The 24,223-nt window shown below is 45.0% G+C and overlaps 1 protein-coding gene across 1 annotated transcript in view; it reads left to right on the top strand.

Annotated features, from left to right (window-relative positions):
• LOC123879781 (otoferlin-like) overlaps positions 1–24,223 on the top strand; it is a 59,403-nt gene that overhangs the window by 21,765 nt on the left and 13,415 nt on the right. Inside the window, exons 5-13 of the mRNA XM_045927679.1 lie at positions 3,436–3,498; positions 12,094–12,178; positions 15,285–15,441; positions 20,362–20,548; positions 21,094–21,280; positions 21,885–22,008; positions 22,122–22,393; positions 22,897–23,087; positions 23,976–24,173. Coding sequence (XP_045783635.1) covers positions 3,436–3,498; positions 12,094–12,178; positions 15,285–15,441; positions 20,362–20,548; positions 21,094–21,280; positions 21,885–22,008; positions 22,122–22,393; positions 22,897–23,087; positions 23,976–24,173 — 1,464 coding nt within the window. The remainder of the gene's footprint in view (positions 1–3,435; positions 3,499–12,093; positions 12,179–15,284; positions 15,442–20,361; positions 20,549–21,093; positions 21,281–21,884; positions 22,009–22,121; positions 22,394–22,896; positions 23,088–23,975; positions 24,174–24,223) is intronic.

Genomic DNA, 24,223 nt, shown 5'->3' with positions numbered 1-24,223 from the left:
GTCAATAAAACCTAGAGAGAGTTTAAGTGCGGAAACCAGCCCAGAGAGAAGAAGAAAACCTATAGAGTACTTCTCGTTGACCTAGAAGTTGGCAGGTAGGTAGGTCTAGTAGCACAAGTAAGGGAATAAATCTGAAAACCGTGAATTTGTGGTTACATCATTACTCCCCCTCTACGAGATCAGCATGGACATACCTATTACGTTACTTCGTGCTGACCCTTTAGTTCCTCTCTCCCCTTTTTTCTTGTCTTTCTCGGTCCTCCCTTCTCATCACTATGCCCTCCGCATCTGACCGTATCTGTGCCACTCTTCTTCGCTTGACACCATTGACCATACGGGTTAGCAAGTTTTCGGCGTTCACTTGCTCCCTGTACTGATGTTCTAAGGCACACGGTACACTCAAAAATCGCATGTCACGGGGTGTTTTCCACTCCGCAAAAGTAGCAATTTCAACCAACTGCTGCTCATAGGTTTAAATCTCAATCAATCAGCCTGTTTGCGTGCACTTCTGGACATAGGCCTTCCCAAGAACGCGCCACCACACACAATCCTCCGCCTTTCTCATCTACCCACTTCAAGCCTCAATAGCTCCGAAATCCAAAAGGCGGTGTTGTGTGTTCCCACTAGATTACAACATGGGGAATTCAAGTGATGGACCATCGAATACCTTAAAGGCCAGCAACGCATTGGCGGTTCCTCTGGTGCTGTAAATGTTCATGGGCGGTGGCAATCACTTAACATCGGGTGATCCGCCTACTCGTTTGATTTTATTAGAAAAAAAAGATGCTGGCAGCAATTTCCCCTTTGGATATCCAAGCTGTGACAATACCACAGTGCACAATTTTATTGTGAAAGTCTACATCTTCTAAGGATGTTCCGGTGACAAAGGACGTAGATTTTACGTATTTTAGAAGACCCTCTATTTCATAATTTATTTTTGACATAGACTATAATACCGTGTTATATTCTATAATAAATTAAATTATTCTTTATTTATTTACTCTTCGTAGGTTTTTTACCTTGATCTAGAATAGCTAACTCAAAGGCTAATAGGTTATTTCTTTCATGATGTGCCATTATTTATCTTTGATACCGAGAAGGCCTTCAGCTCTGGTACCTTTTACAGACTACCTTGTTAAGAGTAATAATAAGCTACGTTTCAGACAATGAGAGTACAGCTACTAGGTACAAGGAGAATGCTTTGTCTCCATTGTTTTGTTTTGTTATAGTTATCCTAAGACAATATTATATGTAGAATTTCTAGCTGTATAAAACTTTAATTAAATGCCATAATTAAACTATGTAAAGAGTTTCCTCGAGATACAGGCCGCTGATAGACAGACAGACGGACGAACGGACGGACTTAGAATAGGGTCCGGTGGGCACACATCGGGTACGGAACGGGTTAAGACGTCACCCTTGTTTTCGGGAGGTCGGGATTCGATCCCGGGCACGCAATTCTGACTTTTTGGAGTTAGGTACGAGTATATGCGTTTCAAGCAATGAAATATTACTTACTTTGCCGGCGAAGGAAACCTGCATGCCTGAGATGCCTTGTAAGGTATGCCAAGTCTGCCACTGCGCACTGAGCCAGCGTGGCAGACTATGGCCTACACCCTTCTCATTCTGAGAGGAGAACCGTGCTCAGTAGTGGGCTGGAGAGGGATTGATCATGCTGATGACGAAACTAAATAGGTATAACACAACCGAAACATCCTACTAATAACTAATATTATAAACACAGAAGTTTGTATATGAATGGATGTTTGTTACTTATTCACGCAAAACCCACTGGATGGATTTGGAATGAAAATAGATTATACCCTGGATTAACACAAAGGCTACTTTTTATACCGGAAAATCAATGAGTTCCCACGGAATTTTAAAAACCTACATCCACGGGAACGAAGTCGCGGGCATCAGCTAGTGAAATACAAAAATGCTACCGAAAATGAATCCTGTGGCATATTTTGTACTAGCCATGCGAAGCCGGGGCGGATTGCTAGTGAGTGAGAGAAAGTCGGTCGGCGACTCTACCGGTATACGTTCATTATTATATTCCAGCCATCGGCAAATAATACAGGCAATTATTATGATGAAAGGTAAACTTCAGCGGAGTTCGAAACGGAGCGATTTTATAATTGTCGAACAATTTACAAATTAAGACTCTACAGTCTACAATGAAGACGCGCCTGTTTCACATCACAAGGATTTCTGAATCTCTTTGACGGTTCGAATTCCACAATTCCAGGCAATTTAGTCAATTATGACGTCACGACCACATGAAGCAATTTACGGCAATACTGAAAATTTTCAGTTATGTTACATGCAAAATAATTGCTCCACATTGCTCCACTTATTGCTCCAGATTGATCCATACGTTAATTGCATGGAATAACGAAACGCCGGCTCACTACTGAGTACGGGACTCTTCTACGAATGAGAAGGGCTCGGGCATAGTCCACCGCGTTGGCCAAGTGCGGATTTCCAGACTTCACACCACTGATAGCATTATTGGAGAACTCTCAGGTCTGCAGATTTACTTACGATATTTTTTATAATTGCTTAGAAACACATAACTCCTATTAGCTACAGTCGAGCCCGGGATCGAAACCCAGACTCCTATTTAGGTGGCAGACATTTTATTCACTACAGGCTATCAGCGCTTTTTACATCGACATATTGATCAGTATTCCTGATGTTATTATGCATCAATTATTACTGACCTTTGGCCACTCCGTGACTATACACGTGTGTAATAATCATAAATAATAATATAGCCTTCATTTATTTACTGAAAATTTCATGCAATAACATTTTATCTTACTGCTAGTTATTTTACATCTTACATTTTTAACACTATACATAGTTAAAACACTTATCCTATTTACAATACTTAATTTTACGTGTGTTTATATATCTACTTTATACTTACTTACTGTTCTATATCACCACTAGTTTTTAATTACATACTTACTAATTTTCTTATTCTATATTTACATTTTCAACCGATTTCAAAAAAAGGAGGAGGTTCTCAATTCGTCGGAATCTTTTATTTTTGTAATGTACACTAAAAAGTAATAAATATTTTTTTTTGTTTAGTTACACGTGTAAATGTACCTAGGTATGAAGTCGGTCGAGCTTTTGGATTTCTAATTTTTTTGTTTTTTTATGCTCGCTCGACTTCATACCTAGGTACATTACACGTGTAACTAAACAAAAAAAAATATTTATTACTTTTTAGTGCTTGTGGTTTTTGAAGTCGGTTTTATTTTTAATTTGAAAATGTTTAAATATATGTATACACATTACTATCACACATTAGTAATAATTTTCCTTACTTAAAGACCTTACTTCGTAGGATCATAGCTACTCACTACTCCTGTATAGAAACCCCCATACGTTTCTGGTACTAACTAGTTCTCTTGTCCACAGTATTTCGTCTTCGACTTCCACATGCCGCCCATCATGCTTCTCGACAAGATTATAACACTATCGGTAAGTACATAACATTATGATTATACGTATCAAATCAATAATTAATGTAGGTACCTACCTTGTAGCACGTCGGCAGTAGGTATGCTTACCTGAACCTATAACTAATGTATTCATATTAATTAAATACGCAATGCGAAATTTGCCTTGAATCTGCTGAGCCATGCAATCCATAAAGCTAATGTACTAATAAGTGAACGTGCACTCACATTATCACCACTAAAGCTGACACCTATACAGCGCACTTTCACGTTGCTCACAATTAAGTTTCAGTTATAACGCGACAGATTTCCGCCGGCGCGGCGGTATAACGCTGTCTCGTTTTAACAGGGCTCTGTCCGTCACTTACTCCATACAATCGTAGTTTCAATTTCATTTGAATATTAAGCAACCCAAGTCCATCAAATTTTGCAGACATATTCTAGAAACTAATATCTGTGTCTTTGGTGTTTTAGATTTTTCTAAAAATATGTAGTTTTAAAATTACAGGGGCTCAAAGATTTGTATGTGAATTTTTAAAACCGCGTAACTTTGAAACCGAATATTTTAACAGAAATCTGGAAAACCGCAGGCATAGATATTAGTTCCCGGAACGTTTCTACAAAAATTCATTGAGTACGATTGGTTAGTATTCCAATGAGAGACGAACTACGTTTGTATGGAGCGAGTGACGGAGAGAACCCTCTTAAGTCTGAGCAAAGTCAAAGTGCGCTCAATAGATCTCCTGAGGAGGTATATCGCGGCTCATTCAACGTTTACCCAGCGGCGGCATGGCGGCTAACTATACTTCCATATAAATATAATAAGCAGTACTAAAACCAGACTACTACCCGCGAACTGCTGCCGATAGACAGCGATAGATATAGTGAAATCGTTTTTCTTCCGCTCGGTGTATTTGAACATGTACTATATTTACTATGTATGAAGTCAAAACTGTCTCTTAAATTTGACACCACATTCTATACAATAGCAAAAAAATGTTTTGGATACCCTCACTTTTTTGGATGGAATTTCCGTCTGGTCGATTCGATGGTCGAAATGTAGCCTAGACATATGTCACCCGGACCACAACAAAGAATCGATTGACATTTCATCCATCGAAATCGGCCCAGTAGTTTAGCCGCTACATCGGAATGCAAAGAATCTGATAGAAACATAATACATAGGTACATATCTGTACATAGACTGTACAAATCATAACCCTTCCTTTTGGCTTTGCCGTTGTCGGGTAATATAGAAAGAAAGAAAGAAAAGTAGTTTATTCATCTTGTGTGTACATCAACAAGTATAGACAAACTTAGGTTAGTAATATGTGTTATAAGTGTATCTGTCTGTCTTATATTTTCACGGCCCCTCTTATTGGACTGATTTTGGAGAAGTATGAGAGCTTGCATGCCGGAGACTTGTGAATACTCATCTTGATTAATGAGAAGTATGAGAGCTTGCATGCCGGAGACTTGTGAATACTCATCTTGATTAATGAGAAGTATGAGAGCTTGCATGCCGGAGACTTGTGAATACTCATCTTGATTAATGAGAAGTATGAGAGCTTGCATGCCGGAGACTTGTGAATACTCATCTTGATTAATGAGAAGTATGTCTCGCTTGCATGCCGGAGACTTGTGAATACTCATCTTGATTAATGAGAAGTATGAGAGCTTGCATGCCGGAGACTTGTGAATACTCATCTTGATTAATGAGAAGTATGTCTCGCTTGCATGCCGGAGACTTGTGAATACTCATCTTGATTAATGAGAAGTATGAGAGCTTGCATGCCGGAGACTTGTGAATACTCATCTTGATTAATGAAGAGGATCAGTTGTCCCTCCATTTGTAATTGCGGTACCTTCAAATCAGAAATGATAGGCATCGTCCAGGCTCTGACTGCAGTCAAACGCTAGTCTATCATGTCAAATTATTTTTAAAATTGATCAGAATCGTCAAAAAGAGTAAAAAATTATGAATTTATCTAGTGTATATTTAGTTCGATATTTGGCTCATTCGATGTCATACGATCTGTTGCTAGAAGGCTACCTCGAGTGAATTTGTATAAATACGGCTCTCGGACAACCTTTACGCGTTGAACCTAAGTTGTCCTCTCAAAATGTACGCAATCGCCGCGCACGCCCGCACGCCACCCGCGCTATCCCGCACCGGGCCAGCGCGGGCGCTGTGCGGATGTGCGGGGCGGCCCCACCCCGACAACCTTTACGCGTTGAACCTAAGTTGTCCTCTCAAAATGTACGCAATCGCCCCGCACGCCCGCACGCCACCCGCGCTATCCCGCACCGGGCCAGCGCGGGGGCTGTGCGGATGTGCGGGGCGGCCCCACCCCGACAACCTTTACGCGTTGAACCTAAGTTGTCCTCTCAAAATGTACGCAATCGCCCCGCACGCCCGCACGCCACCCGCGCTATCCCGCACCGGGCCAGCGCGGGGGCTGTGCGGATGTGCGGGGCGGCCCCACCCCGACAACCTTTACGCGTTGAACCTAAGTTGTCCTCTCAAAATGTACGCAATCGCCCCGCACGCCCGCACGCCACCCGCGCTATCCCGCACCGGGCCAGCGCGGGGGCTGTGCGGATGTGCGGGGCGGCCCCACCTCGACAACCTTTACGCGTTGAACCTAAGTTGTCCTCTCAAAATGTACGCAATCGCCCCGCACGCCCGCACGCCACCCGCGCTATCCCGCACCGGGCCAGCGCGGGGGCTGTGCGGATGTGCGGGGCGGCCCCACCCCGACAACCTTTACGCGTTGAACCTAAGTTGTCCTCTCAAAATGTACGCAATCGCCCCGCACGCCCGCACGCCACCCGCGCTATCCCGCACCGGGCCAGCGCGGGGGCTGTGCGGATGTGCGGGGCGGCCCCACCCCGACAACCTTTACGCGTTGAACCTAAGTTGTCCTCTCAAAATGTACGCAATCGCCCCGCACGCCCGCACGCCACCCGCGCTATCCCGCACCGGGCCAGCGCGGGGGCTGTGCGGATGTGCGGGGCGGCCCCACCCCGACAACCTTTACGCGTTGAACCTAAGTTGTCCTCTCAAAATGTACGCAATCGCCCCGCACGCCCGCACGCCACCCGCGCTATCCCGCACCGGGCCAGCGCGGGGGCTGTGCGGATGTGCGGGGCGGCCCCACCCCGACAACCTTTACGCGTTGAACCTAAGTTGTCCTCTCAAAATGTACGCAATCGCCCCGCACGCCCGCACGCCACCCGCGCTATCCCGCACCGGGCCAGCGCGGGGGCTGTGCGGATGTGCGGGGCGGCCCCACCCCGACAACCTTTACGCGTTGAACCTAAGTTGTCCTCTCAAAATGTACGCAATCGCCCCGCACGCCCGCACGCCACCCGCGCTATCCCGCACCGGGCCAGCGCGGGGGCTGTGCGGATGTGCGGGGCGGCCCCACCCCGACAACCTTTACGCGTTGAACCTAAGTTGTCCTCTCAAAATGTACGCAATCGCCCCGCACGCCCGCACGCCACCCGCGCTATCCCGCACCGGGCCAGCGCGGGGGCTGTGCGAATGTGCGGGGCGGCCCCACCCCGACAACCTTTACGCGTTGAACCTAAGTTGTCCTCTCAAAATGTACGCAATCGCCCCGCACGCCCGCACGCCACCCGCGCTATCCCGCACCGGGCCAGCGCGGGGGCTGTGCGGATGTGCGGGGCGGCCCCACCTCGACAACCTTTACGCGTTGAACCTAAGTTGTCCTCTCAAAATGTACGCAATCGCCCCGCACGCCCGCACGCCACCCGCGCTATCCCGCACCGGGCCAGCGCGGGGGCTGTGCGGATGTGCGGGGCGGCCCCACCCCGACAACCTTTACGCGTTGAACCTAAGTTGTCCTCTCAAAATGTACGCAATCGCCCCGCACGCCCGCACGCCACCCGCGCTATCCCGCACCGGGCCAGCGCGGGGGCTGTGCGGATGTGCGGGGCGGCCCCACCCCGACAACCTTTACGCGTTGAACCTAAGTTGTCCTCTCAAAATGTACGCAATCGCCCCGCACGCCCGCACGCCACCCGCGCTATCCCGCACCGGGCCAGCGCGGGGGCTGTGCGGATGTGCGGGGCGGCCCCACCCCGACAACCTTTACGCGTTGAACCTAAGTTGTCCTCTCAAAATGTACGCAATCGCCCCGCACGCCCGCACGCCACCCGCGCTATCCCGCACCGGGCCAGCGCGGGGGCTGTGCGGATGTGCGGGGCGGCCCCACCCCGACAACCTTTACGCGTTGAACCTAAGTTGTCCTCTCAAAATGTACGCAATCGCCCCGCACGCCCGCACGCCACCCGCGCTATCCCGCACCGGGCCAGCGCGGGGGCTGTGCGGATGTGCGGGGCGGCCCCACCCCGACAACCTTTACGCGTTGAACCTAAGTTGTCCTCTCAAAATGTACGCAATCGCCCCGCACGCCCGCACGCCACCCGCGCTATCCCGCACCGGGCCAGCGCGGGGGCTGTGCGGATGTGCGGGGCGGCCCCACCCCGACAACCTTTACGCGTTGAACCTAAGTTGTCCTCTCAAAATGTACGCAATCGCCCCGCACGCCCGCACGCCACCCGCGCTATCCCGCACCGGGCCAGCGCGGGGGCTGTGCGGATGTGCGGGGCGGCCCCACCCCGAGAACCTTTACGCGTTGAACCTAAGTTGTCCTCTCAAAATGTACGCAATCGCCCCGCACGCCCGCACGCCACCCGCGCTATCCCGCACCGGGCCAGCGCGGGGGCTGTGCGGATGTGCGGGGCGGCCCCACCCCGACAACCTTTACGCGTTGAACCTAAGTTGTCCTCTCAAAATGTATGCAATCGCCCCGCACGCCCGCACGCCACCCGCGCTATCCCGCACAGGGGCCAGCGCGGGGGCTGTGCGGATGTGCGGGGCGGCCCCACCCCGACAACCTTTACGCGTTGAACCTAAGTTGTCCTCTCAAAATGTATGCAATCGCCCCGCACGCCCGCACGCCACCCGCGCTATCCCGCACAGGGGCCAGCGCGGGGGCTGTGCGGATGTGCGGGGCGGCCCCACCCCGACAACCTTTACGCGTTGAACCTAAGTTGTCCTCTCAAAATGTATGCAATCGCCCCGCACGCCCGCACGCCACCCGCGCTATCCCGCACAGGGGCCAGCGCGGGGGCTGTGCGGATGTGCGGGGCGGCCCCACCCTGATTGTGGGGAACACGACGCGAGAGAAATGTATACAAGAAATCTTTTTAGGGTTCTGTAGTCAACTAAGATATTTGATAGATGTCGATTCAGTTCTAATCCGAGAGTTTCCTTTTTACCCGACTACGGCAAAGCCGAAAGGAAAGGTTATGATTTTATTTCACTTATATAAAAAATAGCGAGCAAACGAGTAGGCGGGTCGCCAGATGTTAAATACGAATCTGATGGTAAGCACGAACCAGTGATAGGTTATTTAGACGATTCAAAAGCACTTGTAAAAGTTTATTTGAATAAAAATATATTCTATTCTATGCTAAGTGATTACCGCCGCCCAAGAACATTTGCAGCACCAGAGGAAGCGCCGATGCGTTGCCAGCCTTTTAGCAATTAGTTGGTCCGCCCCTTGAATAACCCCAGCCCGATGGAAGTTCACTCTGACGTTGCGTTGTGATATGACGCGCTCGGTTCCCTCTCTGAGTGGACACTCATCAGCGCAATCTTACGAGTGTGAGTGATCTTGAACTAATGACGGTAACTATGCGAAAGATTTGTTTTCCCCTTGTTGTGAAACTGGCTGGCCTCGGCCTCGCAAGAGTTTATGAAAATCGGTGAAAGGGTGGAATTTCCGGAATTTCTAAGGTACTTCTTCATTTTTAGGGTTGCGTACCTCAAAAGGAAAAACGGAACCCTTATAGGATCACTTTGTTGTCTGTCTGTCTGTCTGTCTGTCACTGTAACGCCTGGACTACGGAGCCGATTCTGATGAATGAGGTCAATCGAGTCGTCATTACGGTCCGGGTGACATAGACTGTATATTATACGAAAAAAATCGACCTGACGGATGTTAGGTACATCTAAAAAAGTGACGGTCTCCAAAAATGTTTTTTGCTATTGTATCGAGTGGGATATCAAATGAAAGAGGAAAAAGTTCGGAGTTGATAAAATATATATAAATATAGTACGATGTTAAAATAATACACCAAGCGACAGAAAATCAATTTTACTAAAAGTATCGCTATCTAGCGGCAACTAGCCGGGTTCAGTGTTTAACTTTTTACATTTTTAATTATACTATCAAAGCAAACCCAGAACAAACTTTTAAAAGTCAATCATTTATTCAAACTAGGTATACAATAGTACTCTTTTTGTTAGAGATGATATAGTATAGTACGTGAAATTAAAGCAAAAGCTACGAGGGTTCCAAACGCGCCCAGTTCTGAGAAGATATGTTTAGCATTAATACTGACACTGGCATTGTTGCGGTGTCAGCTCTATCATGCGCAACTAATCAGTGCAACACGAGCACTCAACTAACAGCAGCTTTATTTTAAATAACAAACAAACTATCTAGCTGTTGTGGGGGAAAGGGGATGTTTCTACGGGGAGCCTTTGTACACTGAACTTTTAACATAATATCATGAAATTTAAACTAACTCAGCAAATAACTTTACGGGGAACCCGACCCGCCTCGTTCCATTCCATTGTTACAGCTGTTATTACATTGTACCTATGCATTGTACAGACTCCACTTTCAACAAATGACACGAAGGGCTTATGCCTGACTAAAGTGTGAAAATAATACGAAACACTATAACTTAAATCCGATATTACATGTTTTAGTGTCGTTTTTTTGTTTCGTGTTGTCTGTTCTGTATAGTCGCGGCCTGTCCGCTCGACCGATTGAGGTGGCACACTCGCACGTCCCCCGCGCTAGCCTGCTGCGGGTGAGCCCGATTGCCATCTCGGCCTGTCGCGTGCTATAGTTCTCACTTCAAAAACACCGTAACACGTAATTATTATAATTTTACTATACGTGCGTACATTAAAATAAATAAAAAACCGGATTTTGAATTACAAGCTACCACGCTACGACTACGAATTCCGTAGTAAGTAGAAGCAAATGACGTGCAGCGTAGCGCGGCGTAGACAGTGCGGGCGCTACATGCTACGTATGCTTACATCCATAGTGAAAGTGTGTCTGTCTGTCTGTCTGTCCCCCAACCTTTTTACAGCCCAACAGATTAACTGATTTTGATGAAAGGTTCAGAGTTAGCTTACATCCTGGGGAAGTACATAGACTTTTATCCCTAAAAATCAAAGCGTTCCCACGGGATTATTAAGAACCCATCCGTTAAACCAATTTATATGAAATTTTGAGCAGAGATAGCTTGCGTCCCGAAAATTAATATAGGCAACTATAATTTATGTAACAAATAGTAATTTTATCCCGGAAAAGCAAAAAGTATAAAATAAAAGAAAAACATGAAGACCGTGGCAGGACTCGAACCTGCAATCTAAACGATCTAAATCGATCCGAAGTCCGACGCCTTAAGGTGCCCACGCATTTGAACTGAACTGCAACTGAACTGCGCGTCGCGGCAGCGCCCCGCACGATATTCTCTCCAGCCGCGACGCGCGGCAGTGACGCGCTACGCGGTACGCGTTCACTTCAGCTACAGTTTAGTTCGAGTGCGTGGGCACCTTCCATTAGGCCACACGGTCTTAAGTGCGAGGAGAGAAATTTATACATAGGCTGCACTAAAAGTATCGGGAATGGAATATTTCCACTGTCCCTGTTATAATAAAATCTTTTTAATTGAAAACTCCTTGGTTTTAAAAATCGAATACCATTTATTTATTTAGAAAAAGATTCTCGGTCTTGTCACAAGGTCTTGTCAAACTTGTTTAGTCGTTGAGAAAATGGAATTGACTCGAGAAAATTTTAGAGCGATGATTTATTATGACTTTCGAAGTGGTTACACAAAAACAGTGTGTCGACCGGATGATTTCTGCATTTGGTGATGAAGCCCCATCTAAAACCACAATTTATCGCTGGTTTGCTCAATTTCAACGTGGACGTGTCAAGCTCAGTGATGATCCCCGTCAAGGTCGTCCAAAAACTGCAGTCACCCAAGAAAACGTTGATGCTGTGCGTAAGCTGATTGAGGAAGATCGACATGTGACATACCGCGAGATTCAGGCAACTTTAGACATTGGCATGAGTCAAATACAAATAATTGCATGAACAATTAGGTGTAAAAAAGTTGTTTTCCCGATGGATACCGCATTTGCTCTGTGAATTATTATTCTTTTTCCAATTACAAGAGTTAACATTGAAAAGCACCTAGGATGAAAGGTAAAAGGGTAGCTATCAACGGAACTACAGAACCCTCGGTACACGTGTCTGACTCGCACTTGGCTGGTTTTTTTTAATTTATAGATTAGCGTTTGGCTGCAATCAGACTATCAGGCCTGCTGGCAAGTGATGCAACCTAAGATAGAGCGCGCTTGCCTAGAAGATGCCTATTCATTCTTGACTTGAAGGTATATTGAAATCGGAAGGAATGCCGGAATGAGAAACGAGGAAGCGAATCGCTTCATGCGATTTCGTGGCATTTGGACTACGTTGTTGCTTGTTGGTTGCAGGTGCTGCACTCCAGGCGCCTGCTGCGCGCCAACAAGCTGCTGGGCAACTTCAAACTCGACGTGGCGACCGTGTGGAACCAACCTGGTATGTGTGCACACAACGACAACCCGCGAATTGCCGATACATAGCAATACATATAGTCAACCAACCTGGTATGTGTGCACACAACGACAACAGCACTACGACCCGCGAATTGCCGATACATAGCAATACATATAGTCAACCAACCTGGTATGTGTGCACACAACGACAACAGCACTACAACCCGCGAATTGCCGATACATAGCAATACATATAGTCAACCAACCTGGTATGTGTGCACACAACGACAACAGCACTACAACCCGCGAATTGCCGATACATAGCAATACATATAGTCAACCAACCTGGTATGTGTGCACACAACGACAACAGCACTACGACCCGCGAATTGCCGATACATAGCAATACATATAGTCAACCAACCTGGTATGTGTGCACACAACGACAACAGCACTACAACCCGCGAATTGCCGATACATAGCAATACATATAGTCAACCAACCTGGTATGTGTGCACACAACGACAACAGCACTACAACCCGCGAATTGCCGATACATAGCAATACATATAGTCAACCAACCTGGTATGTGTGCACACAACGACAACAGCACTACGACCCACGAATTGCCGATACATAGCAATACATATAGTCAACCAACCTGGTATGTGTGCACACAACGACAACAGCACTACAACCCGCGAATTGCCGATACATAGCAATACATATAGTCAACCAACCTGGTATGTGTGCACACAACGACAACAGCACTACGACCCACGAATTGCCGATACATAGCAATACATATAGTCAACCAACCTGGTATGTGTGCACACAACGACAACAGCACTACGACCCGCGAATTGCCGATACATAGCAATACATATAGTCAACCAACCTGGTATGTGTGCACACAACGACAACAGCACTACGACCCGCGAATTGCCGATACATAGCAATACATATAGTCAACCAACCTGGTATGTGTGCACACAACGACAACAGCACTACGACCCGCGAATTGCCGATACATAGCAATACATATAGTCAACCAACCTGGTATGTGTGCACACAACGACAGCCCACAGATCAGATTAAAGACGATTTAAAAATTAGAAATTTCCAAATGACCCCTGTCAAGAATCAAACCCCCACTCCCACTTGACCACAGCTCGCACTACTGCACCAGAAGGCTACTAAAGTTCAGATCAACAGGGCTCTCTCCGTCACTTACTCCATACAATCGTAGCCCCAATTTCATGTGAATATTAAGCAACCAAAGTCCATGAAATTTTGCAGACATATTTTAGAAACTAATATCTGTGCCTGTGGTGTTTTAGATTTTTCTAAAAATATGTAGTTTTAAAATTACAGGGGCTCAAAGATTTGTATGTGACTTTTTAAGACCGCGTAACTTTGAAACCGAATATTTTAACGGAAATCTGGAAGACCGCAGGCATAGATATTAGTTCCCGGAACGTTTCTACAAAGTTCCATTGCTTAGTATTCCAATGAGAGACGAACTACGTTTGGTTTGAATGGAGCGAGTGAAGGAGAGAGGCGTTGGCCGTTGGAGCCGGAAAGTCCTTGAGTGGAGACCGCGTTTAAGCAAACGTAGTGTGGGACGCCCTCCAGCACGATGGACCGACGATATAAAGCGGCTGGCGGGAAGTGGCTGGATGAGGAAGGCTGAGGACCGGGTGTGGTGGCGCTCTTTAGGGAAGGCCTATGTCCAACAGTGGACGTCCACAGGCTGATGATGATGATGATGATGATGAGTGAAGGAGAGAGCCCTCGTTACACTCAACAACGGGAGAATAGACGCAAGTAGGCGGATACATACAGTAATAATAGACTTGTTCTGGACGGATTCTAAGCTACGAGTCATTTTCTAGTGAAGTATACGTTCCAGTAGTTATGTATTTTCCAGATAGTTTAGTCTGAGATCCCAGTACCCGAGCTGAAAAGCAATTTTGCAAATGATCGCTGGTTTACATCATTTCTGTAGCTAGAGCCCTTAAACGTTTTCCAATGCATTGCTCTGAACATCGATGCATATGCATGCATACCTGAGCATCGATTGAAAGAAGTCAAAAGTCTTATCTTATCTACTCTTAAAAATAAACGCAAAACTTTCAGAAATCTTGGGCTAATTGATGTAGGACATACTACAAACAATTGTATTTGTGGAGGAGCTACCTACATAGGAAACAAATGCACCGAATTGAGGACTTCCTCCTTTTTTGAAAGCCAGTTCAAAATGACCGGAACATTGCAATGTCGGGCATAGTTCCTTCTAGTATACTAACTTTAGTTTTCTGCATAAAACTTGCTTTAATAGCACTAATATTATTAAAGCAACAGATAACTGTTTCCATTGCTTAGCTAGGTATTCATTCCAATTTCATAATAATACAGTGAAAACAGAGCGCAATTACTTTACCCCCTCAAATTATTATCACGCCGAGAGACGTTTGTTAACTTTGGACGGTTAATTAAAAATGCTCCCCCCCCCCCCTTTTTCCTCGAAGTTTACCAATTGCAAAATCTAAAATAGTTATGATCAACAGAGATTTACGAATATGTATATTTTACAGGAAAAATAAAACCAAGGCTCAAACTTACATAGTATTTATGAAATTAACCGTAAACCTGTACAAACAAAAGTTAGTTTTGCGGTTGTTTTAGGGTTTCGTACCTCAAAAGGAAAAACGGAAAACTTGTAGGATCACTTTGTTGACTGTCTGTCTGTCCCTCCGTCCGTCGTGTCTGTCAAGAAAACCTATAGGGTACATCCCGTTGAGCTAGAATCATGAAAGGTAGCTCTTACAGCACAAGTAAAGGAATAAATCTGAAAACCGTACATTTGTAGTAACATCATTAAAAAAAATAATGTGTTTAAATTTTCAAAATAAGATAACTATACCAAGCGGGGTATAATATGAAAGGAAATACCTTTACATTCTAAAAAAGTTTTTTATTTATGTTTACGCATAATAGTTTTTGTATACCCGAGTACGGAACGTGTGCGCGAGTCTGACTCGCACTTGGCAGGTTGGCGCCGCGGGATCCAGCAAGCAAAGAACGTCCTGGATGCAACATTGCAATCCCTGCTTATGAGGAATAGTTTACCATCTGTTCTGTTCCAGATCGACAGTTCTACCACAAGTGGGCGCTGCTCACGGACCCCGACGACGTGGGCGGCGGCCCCAAGGGCTACCTCAAGTGCGACATCAGCGTGATAGGCAAGGGAGACACCATCAAGGTGCCGCCTAAGAGCGAAAAAGATGAAGACGATATCGAAGCGTGAGTTGAATGTCCTCGACCGACAATAACAGACACCCTTTTTTTTAGGGTTCCGTAGCCAAATGGCAATAAACGGAACCCTTATAGATTCGTCATGTCTGTCTGTCTGTCTGTCTGTCCGTCCGTCCGTATGTCACAGCCACTTTTTTCCGAAAATATAAGAACTATACTGTTGAAACTTGGTAAGTAGATGTATTCTGTGAACCGCATTAAGATTTTCATACAAAAATAGAAAACAAACAATAAATTTTGGGGTTCCCCATACATACAACTGAAACCCAAAAATTTTTTTTTATCAAACCCATACGTGTGGGGGTATCTATGAATAGGTCTTCAAAAATGATATTAAGGTTTCTAATATCATTTTTTTCTAAACTAGTTTGCGCGAGAGACATTTCCAAAGTGGTAAAACTTTGCCGGTTTTTTTCTCTGATCTATCCATTTAGTATTGACTGAAAGGGACAGGAAACTTTCCATCCCTTTTCCGACCTTACTTAATGATAGATTTAGGGCTGTATATCCATTGATAATTAAGACACTAACATAGCCTAAACAATTATCAAGCTGGGAAGGAATTAGGCAAGTTTTAGCTTATCGGAGGGGCGATCTTGTTGTACATCGATTTATAGTAATCAATCAATCAATCAATCAATCAATCAAATTCTTTATTTGCTGAATACTGACAAAAGGTGGTACAAATAGCATATAATGAGTCCAGTGTATTCAACCATTTCTGGCATGCAAATATAATAATTAATACAATAATTAGTCAAGTAGAACAATGTCAAAATTAGTAGTAACTCTCAAAGCAGTTGGAGCTATAAAGTGTTCGAGACCGCGTGCTAGTGAAGCGTTCTCAGGTGTGATGGGCTGATGAAAGGGGGCGTTGAGAAGTGGCTGGATGAAGAAGGCGGAGGATAGGGAGTAGTGGCGCTCCCTTACAACAACTAATAAGATCTCGAAACGTTTTATTGCTAAGTATGTTTATTTTCTTGGTTCTCCTTCAAAATAAATACAGTTCCATTTAAAATGTAAGAAAGAAGTCCTTGGCGATACTCTTCTCAGTTGAAATGTATACAAACACGCTCGGGCGCAAGTAGAGATGTCTCAAAGGGACAGAAACGTAAACAATATGGTTTTGACATTATCCTCGTCGTTTTGTACGTTTACTGGTCTTGCGGCACAGCCTAAAGACACACTTCCTACAGTCGGTCGACGAAGCAGTCCTACCGGCTCACAGGAGGCGGGACTTATCTGTCTGTCTGATTGTCTGTTTATCTGCTTCTCACGGGCCAACAGTTTAACCGATTTTGATGAAATTTGGTACAGAGTTAGTTTACATCCCGGGGACGGATTGCTCCAACGGACGGACTGGGCTACTTTGGTGAAGATGCAGTCTAAGATTTAAGGGCTAATTTAGAAAGGCTGTGGCAGTTTTTATTAAAACTTACACCGCTTTGGTTTCCACTTGGCATCGAACCGGAACGCTAAATTGCTTGGCGGTTCGGCTTTATCGGTATTTTGTCCGCAAACATGCTGGGCGTCGTCTCACTGTACGTTTTGCTTCAACCCAGATGCGACGGGTCACTGAGCGATATCATTCGCCTCCGTTAGTTTGTTACGAACAAGCGCTTTTAAGCTTAACGTTCTGTACTTTTAAAGACGCAAATTTTTTTTACCGGGGTTAGGGAAAGCAAAATGCATGCATACTCAGCGCTGGGCTAAAAACCGCCCAAGTGCGAATCAGACTTGCCCACCGAGGGTTCCGTAACTTGGAAAGCAAAAACTTTTGCTTTTGAGGACTTATTTAATGTACACCATAAAAAATAGTACGTAGAAAACCATATCTATGTAGAAAACACATAAAAAGCAAATCAATAACACACGTGTTCATACGTCTCCATAAACGTCACCGCGGCGTCGCGCGTCGCATCGCCTTCTGTCACAAGTTTACAGCCCTCCGGCCGCGCTCGGTAACTAGATATTGTGGGATTGTCTCAAAGCTACACCTCAGTATACCTACTCTAGCCGTGGAGAGAGATTGCCTCGACAGCTCAACGGTTGAGGAGCGGACTTCCGAAAGGTCGGCGGTTCGAACCCCACCCGTTGCACTATTGTCATACCCACTCTCGGCACAAGCTTTACGCTTAATTGGAGGGGAAAGGGGAGCATTAGTCATGATTCGCATGGCCTGCAATAGCGACCCTGCTTCCCCAAACGGTGCGTCCTGTCCTGAAGCTGTCCTACATGAAAGAAATAAATTCATTTCATAAAAATATATTGTTGATTTGAGACGACCTTCCTGGCGCAGTGGTAAGCGCTGTAGTCTTATTAGTCTCTAATCTGGTCTGGTGGGAGGCTTCGGCCATGGCTAGTTACCATCCTACCGGCAAAGCCATGCCGCCAAGCAATATAGCGTTCCGGTACGATACCGTGTAGAAACCAAAGGGATATGGTTTAAGTAAAAACTACCCCTTGCGGGTTAGCCCGCTTCCGTCTTAGACAGCATCATCACATACCACCAGGTGACTGCAGTCAAGGGGTAACTTGTATCTGAATAAAAAAAAAACCATTATTTCATTTGCACGTACAAGGATATGGGATTTCATCGCGTTATTATCCCAACAAATTTCTCACCATTTAGTGAAAAGTAGTCAAGATACTCAGCAATGAGAAATGCAACGCAGGGAGAAAGTTTTCCTATTGGCCTAGTGGGAGGTTTCGGCCGAGGTTAGTTACCACAGTACCATCAAAGCCAAGCGACACGTGAAAACAGGTTTCGTCGTCTAAAAATATTGTGATAGAATAGAAAAAGTCGGAGAAGCATGAAGTTATCTCGTACACAGCTCACATGCGGGCAGACCTGCGGGGTTATTCGCTAACTCAATGTTCAACGATGAATGATAGCCATTGACTTATTAGACATTTATTTTTAATCCATTGAACCATTTCTACGAAAAAACATTTTTCTCCCACTTGCTCGAAAATTGCTACTTTACTCAAGAAAGGTTTTCGTTAGAGAGGACTGTATTCGGGTCTTTACTGGCCGCACGCCAGCAATTTCCAAGAGGACTGTAATAATAATAATAATATAATAATAGTTTATTTTCAGGCAATTTTTTTTTTACACCCATTTCTTAAATATAAAATAAAATAAAATAGAATAGAATACAAGAGTAAAATAATAATGTAATGGAAATTTCTGGACAGTTTCATACTGATGACGAGGCTCTTTAAGTTTAGACTAACATAAATTAAGTTTTTTTTTTAGGTTACAACCTCTATTAAATTTTTTTTTGTGAAAATCGATTCTTTGACGGAGTTATGGAATAAAATGTTCGGGATAAAAACTACCCTAGTTACTAGCTTATAGGTACTACTGGTTAACTATAATGTTAAAATGGTACAGCTACTGAATTTCTTTTGAATCCATTCAATAGTTTTCGCGTGATGCTGCGCGCATACAGACAGACAGACAAAAATTCCAAAAAAAAAATTTTGAGGTCTATATCGATAAAGATGTTTACGGCGATTAAAATTTCAATTCAATTCCTTTATTGCAAGATTGTAAGTAAAAAAGATGTTACATAAATTTTAAGTAGGTAGGTACGTATCACAATCTGCCATGACATGGCGTGCAAAATTAACTATCTTTATATACATTTTCAATACATTTTCAATGAGTACATAAAATATCATTTTTAATCAATAGAAAATTTAACAATTCAATATATAAATTAGCAAAAGAACTTACAGTCATATTCAAAGAAAATTAAACATTAGTAGGTAGGTACTCGTAGAGTCACAATTATAAAATAAATATATGTCACAATGTGACACAATCACAAAGTCACAATTTTCAAAATAAATATATTATGTACAGAAATTGTCCAGCTACTTCTTTTAATTATATGTATAGATAGATTATTTCAGAGCTTCGACAGCGAACTCAACTACGAGTACTCAAACATCGAGAATACTTCTCCTAGTTCAGAAGACTATTTTCTTTCGTTTCACATTAAATTTTTATTATTTCATGTTTTATTCATTATGCTTTGTATGCCAGCTCCTGAAAGTAATGCTGCCAGTCTCCTGAAAGTTTAAGAAAATTTACAATAACGTTAATGTTTCAAAGCAAAAAGACAGGTTTTGTTATCAGAAGTAATCAAGTGAGCCTAGTGCGCTCCATGCGAACGTACAGTTCGCGACAAGTCGAGGAGGCGATCGGGGCGGGGTCCGGGGACGCCGCGCACAGCCCCCGACCTAACCTGCTGCGGAATAGCGCGGGTGAGGTATAACAGGTGTGCGGGGTGTCCTTCCGCCTCATAGCCCGATTGCCATGTCGACCTGTCGCGAACTATAGATTGGTTTCCCATTTGAATACTAACTAATCGATATTACTTAAATATTGTAGACATTTAAAACCGGGGAAATACGAGTACTGTCTGTCAGTATTACTGAGTAATAATATAATAATGATATAATAATAACCAAATAAGCCAACACCCGCTTTGCTGAGCCTCTCGAGTAGCTGGTTTATATATAGAGATTGAACAGCCTCGGTGACGACAGCCCCCCCTGCCTCACTCCACAACTCAACCCATATGGGTCACTAAAAGAGTTACCCCATTTAACCACATTTAATTGATTACTATACCAATTATACTATACTTTAACAAGGACAGCAGTTCCGACCTAGAGCCGGTTTCATAGTTGAGTTTGTGCCATAGAACGTTATGAGACCAAGTCAAATGCTTTAGACAGATCCAAAAAGCAGGCATACACCTGCGTTTTTACCGTTAATACCGTACAGTTTGCTTGAGGCACAGTATAGCGCTCTCAGTCGATATATTAGGTCTGAATTTGCGCGTCATGTATCTTTATTGCTTTGTGTGGCGTAATACCGCCATCTTGCCACAGAAACCTGCTTCTCCCTGACGGAGTGTCCATCGAGCGGCAGCGTTGCCGGTTCATCGTCAGGATCCACCGTGCAGACGGCCTGCCCAAGATGAACTACTCAATCCTAGCCAATGTCAAGAGAGCATTCACTGGCGAGAGTCATGACCTCGTCGACCCTTTCGTACAAGTTTCGTTCGCTGGAATGAAGGTGAGACAGGCGTGCATGGAGTACTACAGTCCTTTATGATGTCCCCGCTGAGTACCAACTAGAGACTCTGGATGCCTTCTATCGTCGAACTAGGAGACTCATAGGTGAAGACTTTCCTTTATTGGCGGAACTTCAGTCTCCATCACCGCCGTAAGGTCGCCAGCTTATCGGTATTTCATAGGATATATTTAATCTGAGTCTACTTACTCGGGAACTTTCGATCCTTGTCCCTCTTCACCATTTTACCACTGAACTGCAAGATATCGGGCGAGTTTCCATCGTTATCTTGTCAATATTCCATCCACATGTAAGAAACGTTTCGCGCCATCATTCCCCATAAACTAGAGGGAGCTCTCTGTTTGATCCTGGATCTACATCTATCGAATATTAGGCACTTGAGCACTAACTGGGTGACGTGAAATTAAAGATGGTCTCTTTTTCACGATGTCACGTATGTCACCCACCTAATCGTTTCAAAGCCTACATTTGACAGATGAAGCTGCAGTTTTACTGCAAGTTCCATAACTGTCGTGAACTGTGCCCAGGGCTGTACAACAGTCAAGAAGAACAGCAACAACCCGCTGTGGAACGAGCAGGTGGTGTTCACGGAGATGTTCCCCCCGCTCTGCCAGCGCATCAAGATCCAGCTGCGCGATGACGACCCCGTGCACCCCAACACCATCGGCACGCACTTCATCGACCTGAAGACCATCTCACACGACGGCGAGAGAGGTACGACATCCCGCACACGATAGGTGGTAAGCTCCTTCAGTCGATAATTTTATCATTATGATCAACTCATCGCTGGTCACTGCTGAGCACGGGTCTTCTCTCAGAATGAGAAGGGTTTGGCCATAGTCTACCACGCTAATGAAGAGCGGACTGGCAGACTTCACCGACCTCTGAGATCATTATGGAGAACTATCAGGCATACAGGTTTCCTTGCGTTGTTTTCCTTCACCGCTAACGCGAATAACATTTAATTGCTTAAATCCATATAACTCCGAAAAGTTAAAAGTACATACCAGGCACCCATGACGAACCGCCGAGTAGGCTATCAGCGCTTGTACAGTGCTCAGCAAAAAACTTGAATCTTAAGCGGCGTAGTGGGAAAAGTCGACTTATCAACAAATTGCGTGCACCTGCGCCAACTGATCAACCAATGGTATGGACCCGCCATTTGGCAGCCAAGCACTTCAATGTTCAAGTTATTCACCGGGCACTGTACCAAACAGGTTTGTCTGTTTTGGCAGATTATCTTGCTGAAGTACAGCAAGATAATGTGTATCATGCACTTCCGCAAAGTAAAGCCTGTTTGTATGCGACCTTGATCCAGGTTTCCTGCCAACATTTGGACCGGCCTATATCTTCTTCTATGGCTCCACACGCGACTACAGTCTGCTGGACCAGCATGCCGACCTCAACATGGGGATCGGAGAAGGAGTGTCCTATCGAGCGAGGTAATGTGTCCCTCAAGTAAGAAGCAAAGGCTCAAACTCGCATAAAAATTTTCTCAATCTAGTGCGATATAGTATATAAAGGTCATCGTATTAACTTATTTTAAAACTTTCAGAATGCTCATATCGATTCGCACAGAAATCATGGACACCGTCGCGATACCGGCTTCTCAGGTTGAAATCGAACCTGTGACTCCCATAAACGAACAAGCGTTCGAGAAGAACGAGGAATTCTTCCTGTTCGCGGCCATGTTCGACGTCAACATGATAGACAAGAGGTTGACGGAGAAGCCTATACAGTTCGAGCTGAGTATCGGTAACGCTGGAAATTCATTAGACGGACACCACGAATCGGTTAGGAGACCCCAGGACTTGGCGGTCAATCTAGGTAATTTATCTGTATGTGTAATGTCTTGTGGTCCAAAATTCTTCAGTGCTCGAAGACCAAAGCCTTCGAACAGAGCGTGATGATATATGGCTCCGAGTCCAACGGACTCACTATGGGCTTCATAAGAGAGTTCTTGCTCGAGAGAGCTTGGAGTTTTACGTGGTCAGATCAGAAATTAGGAGATCCGTTACAGAACCAGAGTAACCGACATAACTTAATGAGTTGCGAAGCTGATGTGACAATAGGCAAGATACATAATTAGAAAAACTGATAAACATTGGGATCCAAGGTGCTACAATGGCGCCCTCAAAAATCAAAATTTTATTAAAATGTGTAATGTATAGAAAGTAGTACACGCACAAGTGTAGTTTTATGATTCACTGTAGTTATTTTGTTTTTATACTCACGAGTATTAATTTGCCTATAAATACATTTGTAGACCGACAAAGCTGATGTTATGCACTTACACTTTGCGAGTAGTTATTGTATTGTATCTGTTGTAGACGAGGTGACCTCTGACATCGGGTACTGGCAGAGTACGACGCAGGCGGTGAAGGCGACGTCCAGCGACAAGGCGTACTACTACCTGCCCTACTGGGACAACAAGCAGTGCATGCACGTGCGCAGCATCTGGCCCGACCACCGCCGGCGCATGTACAACTCCAACCTGATCGCTAACATCATCGACCTCTTTGTACGTATTGTTCAGTGGAAGTGTCTGCTGCTCGTCAAACCAAACGCGAACATTGAGTCACGGGGTACTTGGATTACACCACTAGCGGAACCCTAGTGACGGGTTCATCCGGTCAGGAGTTTCCCCCCTTCAGTCCTTCTCCGAGGTCTAACCGGCAGGCAATAACCAGGTCCGAAGTTGGTGCAGATGAGACAAAAAATTTAGAACTGACTGATTTGGTAAATATGTGCTGTTTTCATAGGCCCCATATTGCTGACTGACAATTTATTATTGATGTCAATTCGGAAATAGCAAATCAGCACTATCTGCCCTAGGCGATTGTATTTGTACCTTTCTGAGGTCTGCCCCCGTATGTAGTCGAGATTCCACGGACATGTACGAAGCGATTTGTCTGTCCGTTTTTAATTTGAACCGCTAGGATATGGAAAGCTCTTCCAGCATAAGTTTTGCCCTCCACTTTTAATGTGGGCACCTTCAAGTCAAGAGTGAATAGGCACCTTCAAGGCAAGCGCTTGCTCCATTTTGGGCTGCATAATCACTTGTCAGGACTGTCTGCAGCCAAGCGCTAGTTTATAAATTAAAAGAAAAAATCCTATCCCGGGTTTTATCCAGGGATGGTTACCGTCACTAATTTTGAAGTGAAAACTTCTTTGAAAAATCCTTTTGGAACTCTATGAATTTCCGGGATAAAAATTAGCACGTGTCACCGTACAGGTCTTTAACATTATACCCATGCAAAAAATCGATTCGTTGCTCGGTTGCGACGTGATTGTAGGACAAATTAACAAATCGATAAACAAACAAAGACGCTTTCACATTATTAATTATAATATGAGTAGTGATACCTACTAGAATCAGTTTTTGTTTCGAAAACTTTGTTGTACGCAGGAGGAGGGCCTGTGCGACGCTCAGAGCGCAGCCGAGCAGGACGGAGGGCCGGACAGCACTTGCGTGGCGGCCGCCAAGGCCATGATGGAGGCCGTGAGCGTGGCGTGCGCCAAGTACGTCGCGCGCATGTCCAGCGCGCCGCCCATCGGCAACACCAAGCTCGACCGGGAGCGGCTCAAGCTGTGCATATCGGAAATAGTAAGCTTTTCTTTATTCATTACTAGATGATACCCGTGACTTCGTCCGCG

The sequence above is a fragment of the Maniola jurtina genome, chromosome W (assembly GCF_905333055.1).
Source record: "Maniola jurtina chromosome W, ilManJurt1.1, whole genome shotgun sequence".
Classification (NCBI taxonomy): Eukaryota; Metazoa; Arthropoda; class Insecta; order Lepidoptera; family Nymphalidae; genus Maniola; species Maniola jurtina.
The sequence above is the reverse complement of the archived record's forward strand: the minus strand, read 5'-3'. Positions and strand labels throughout refer to the sequence as shown.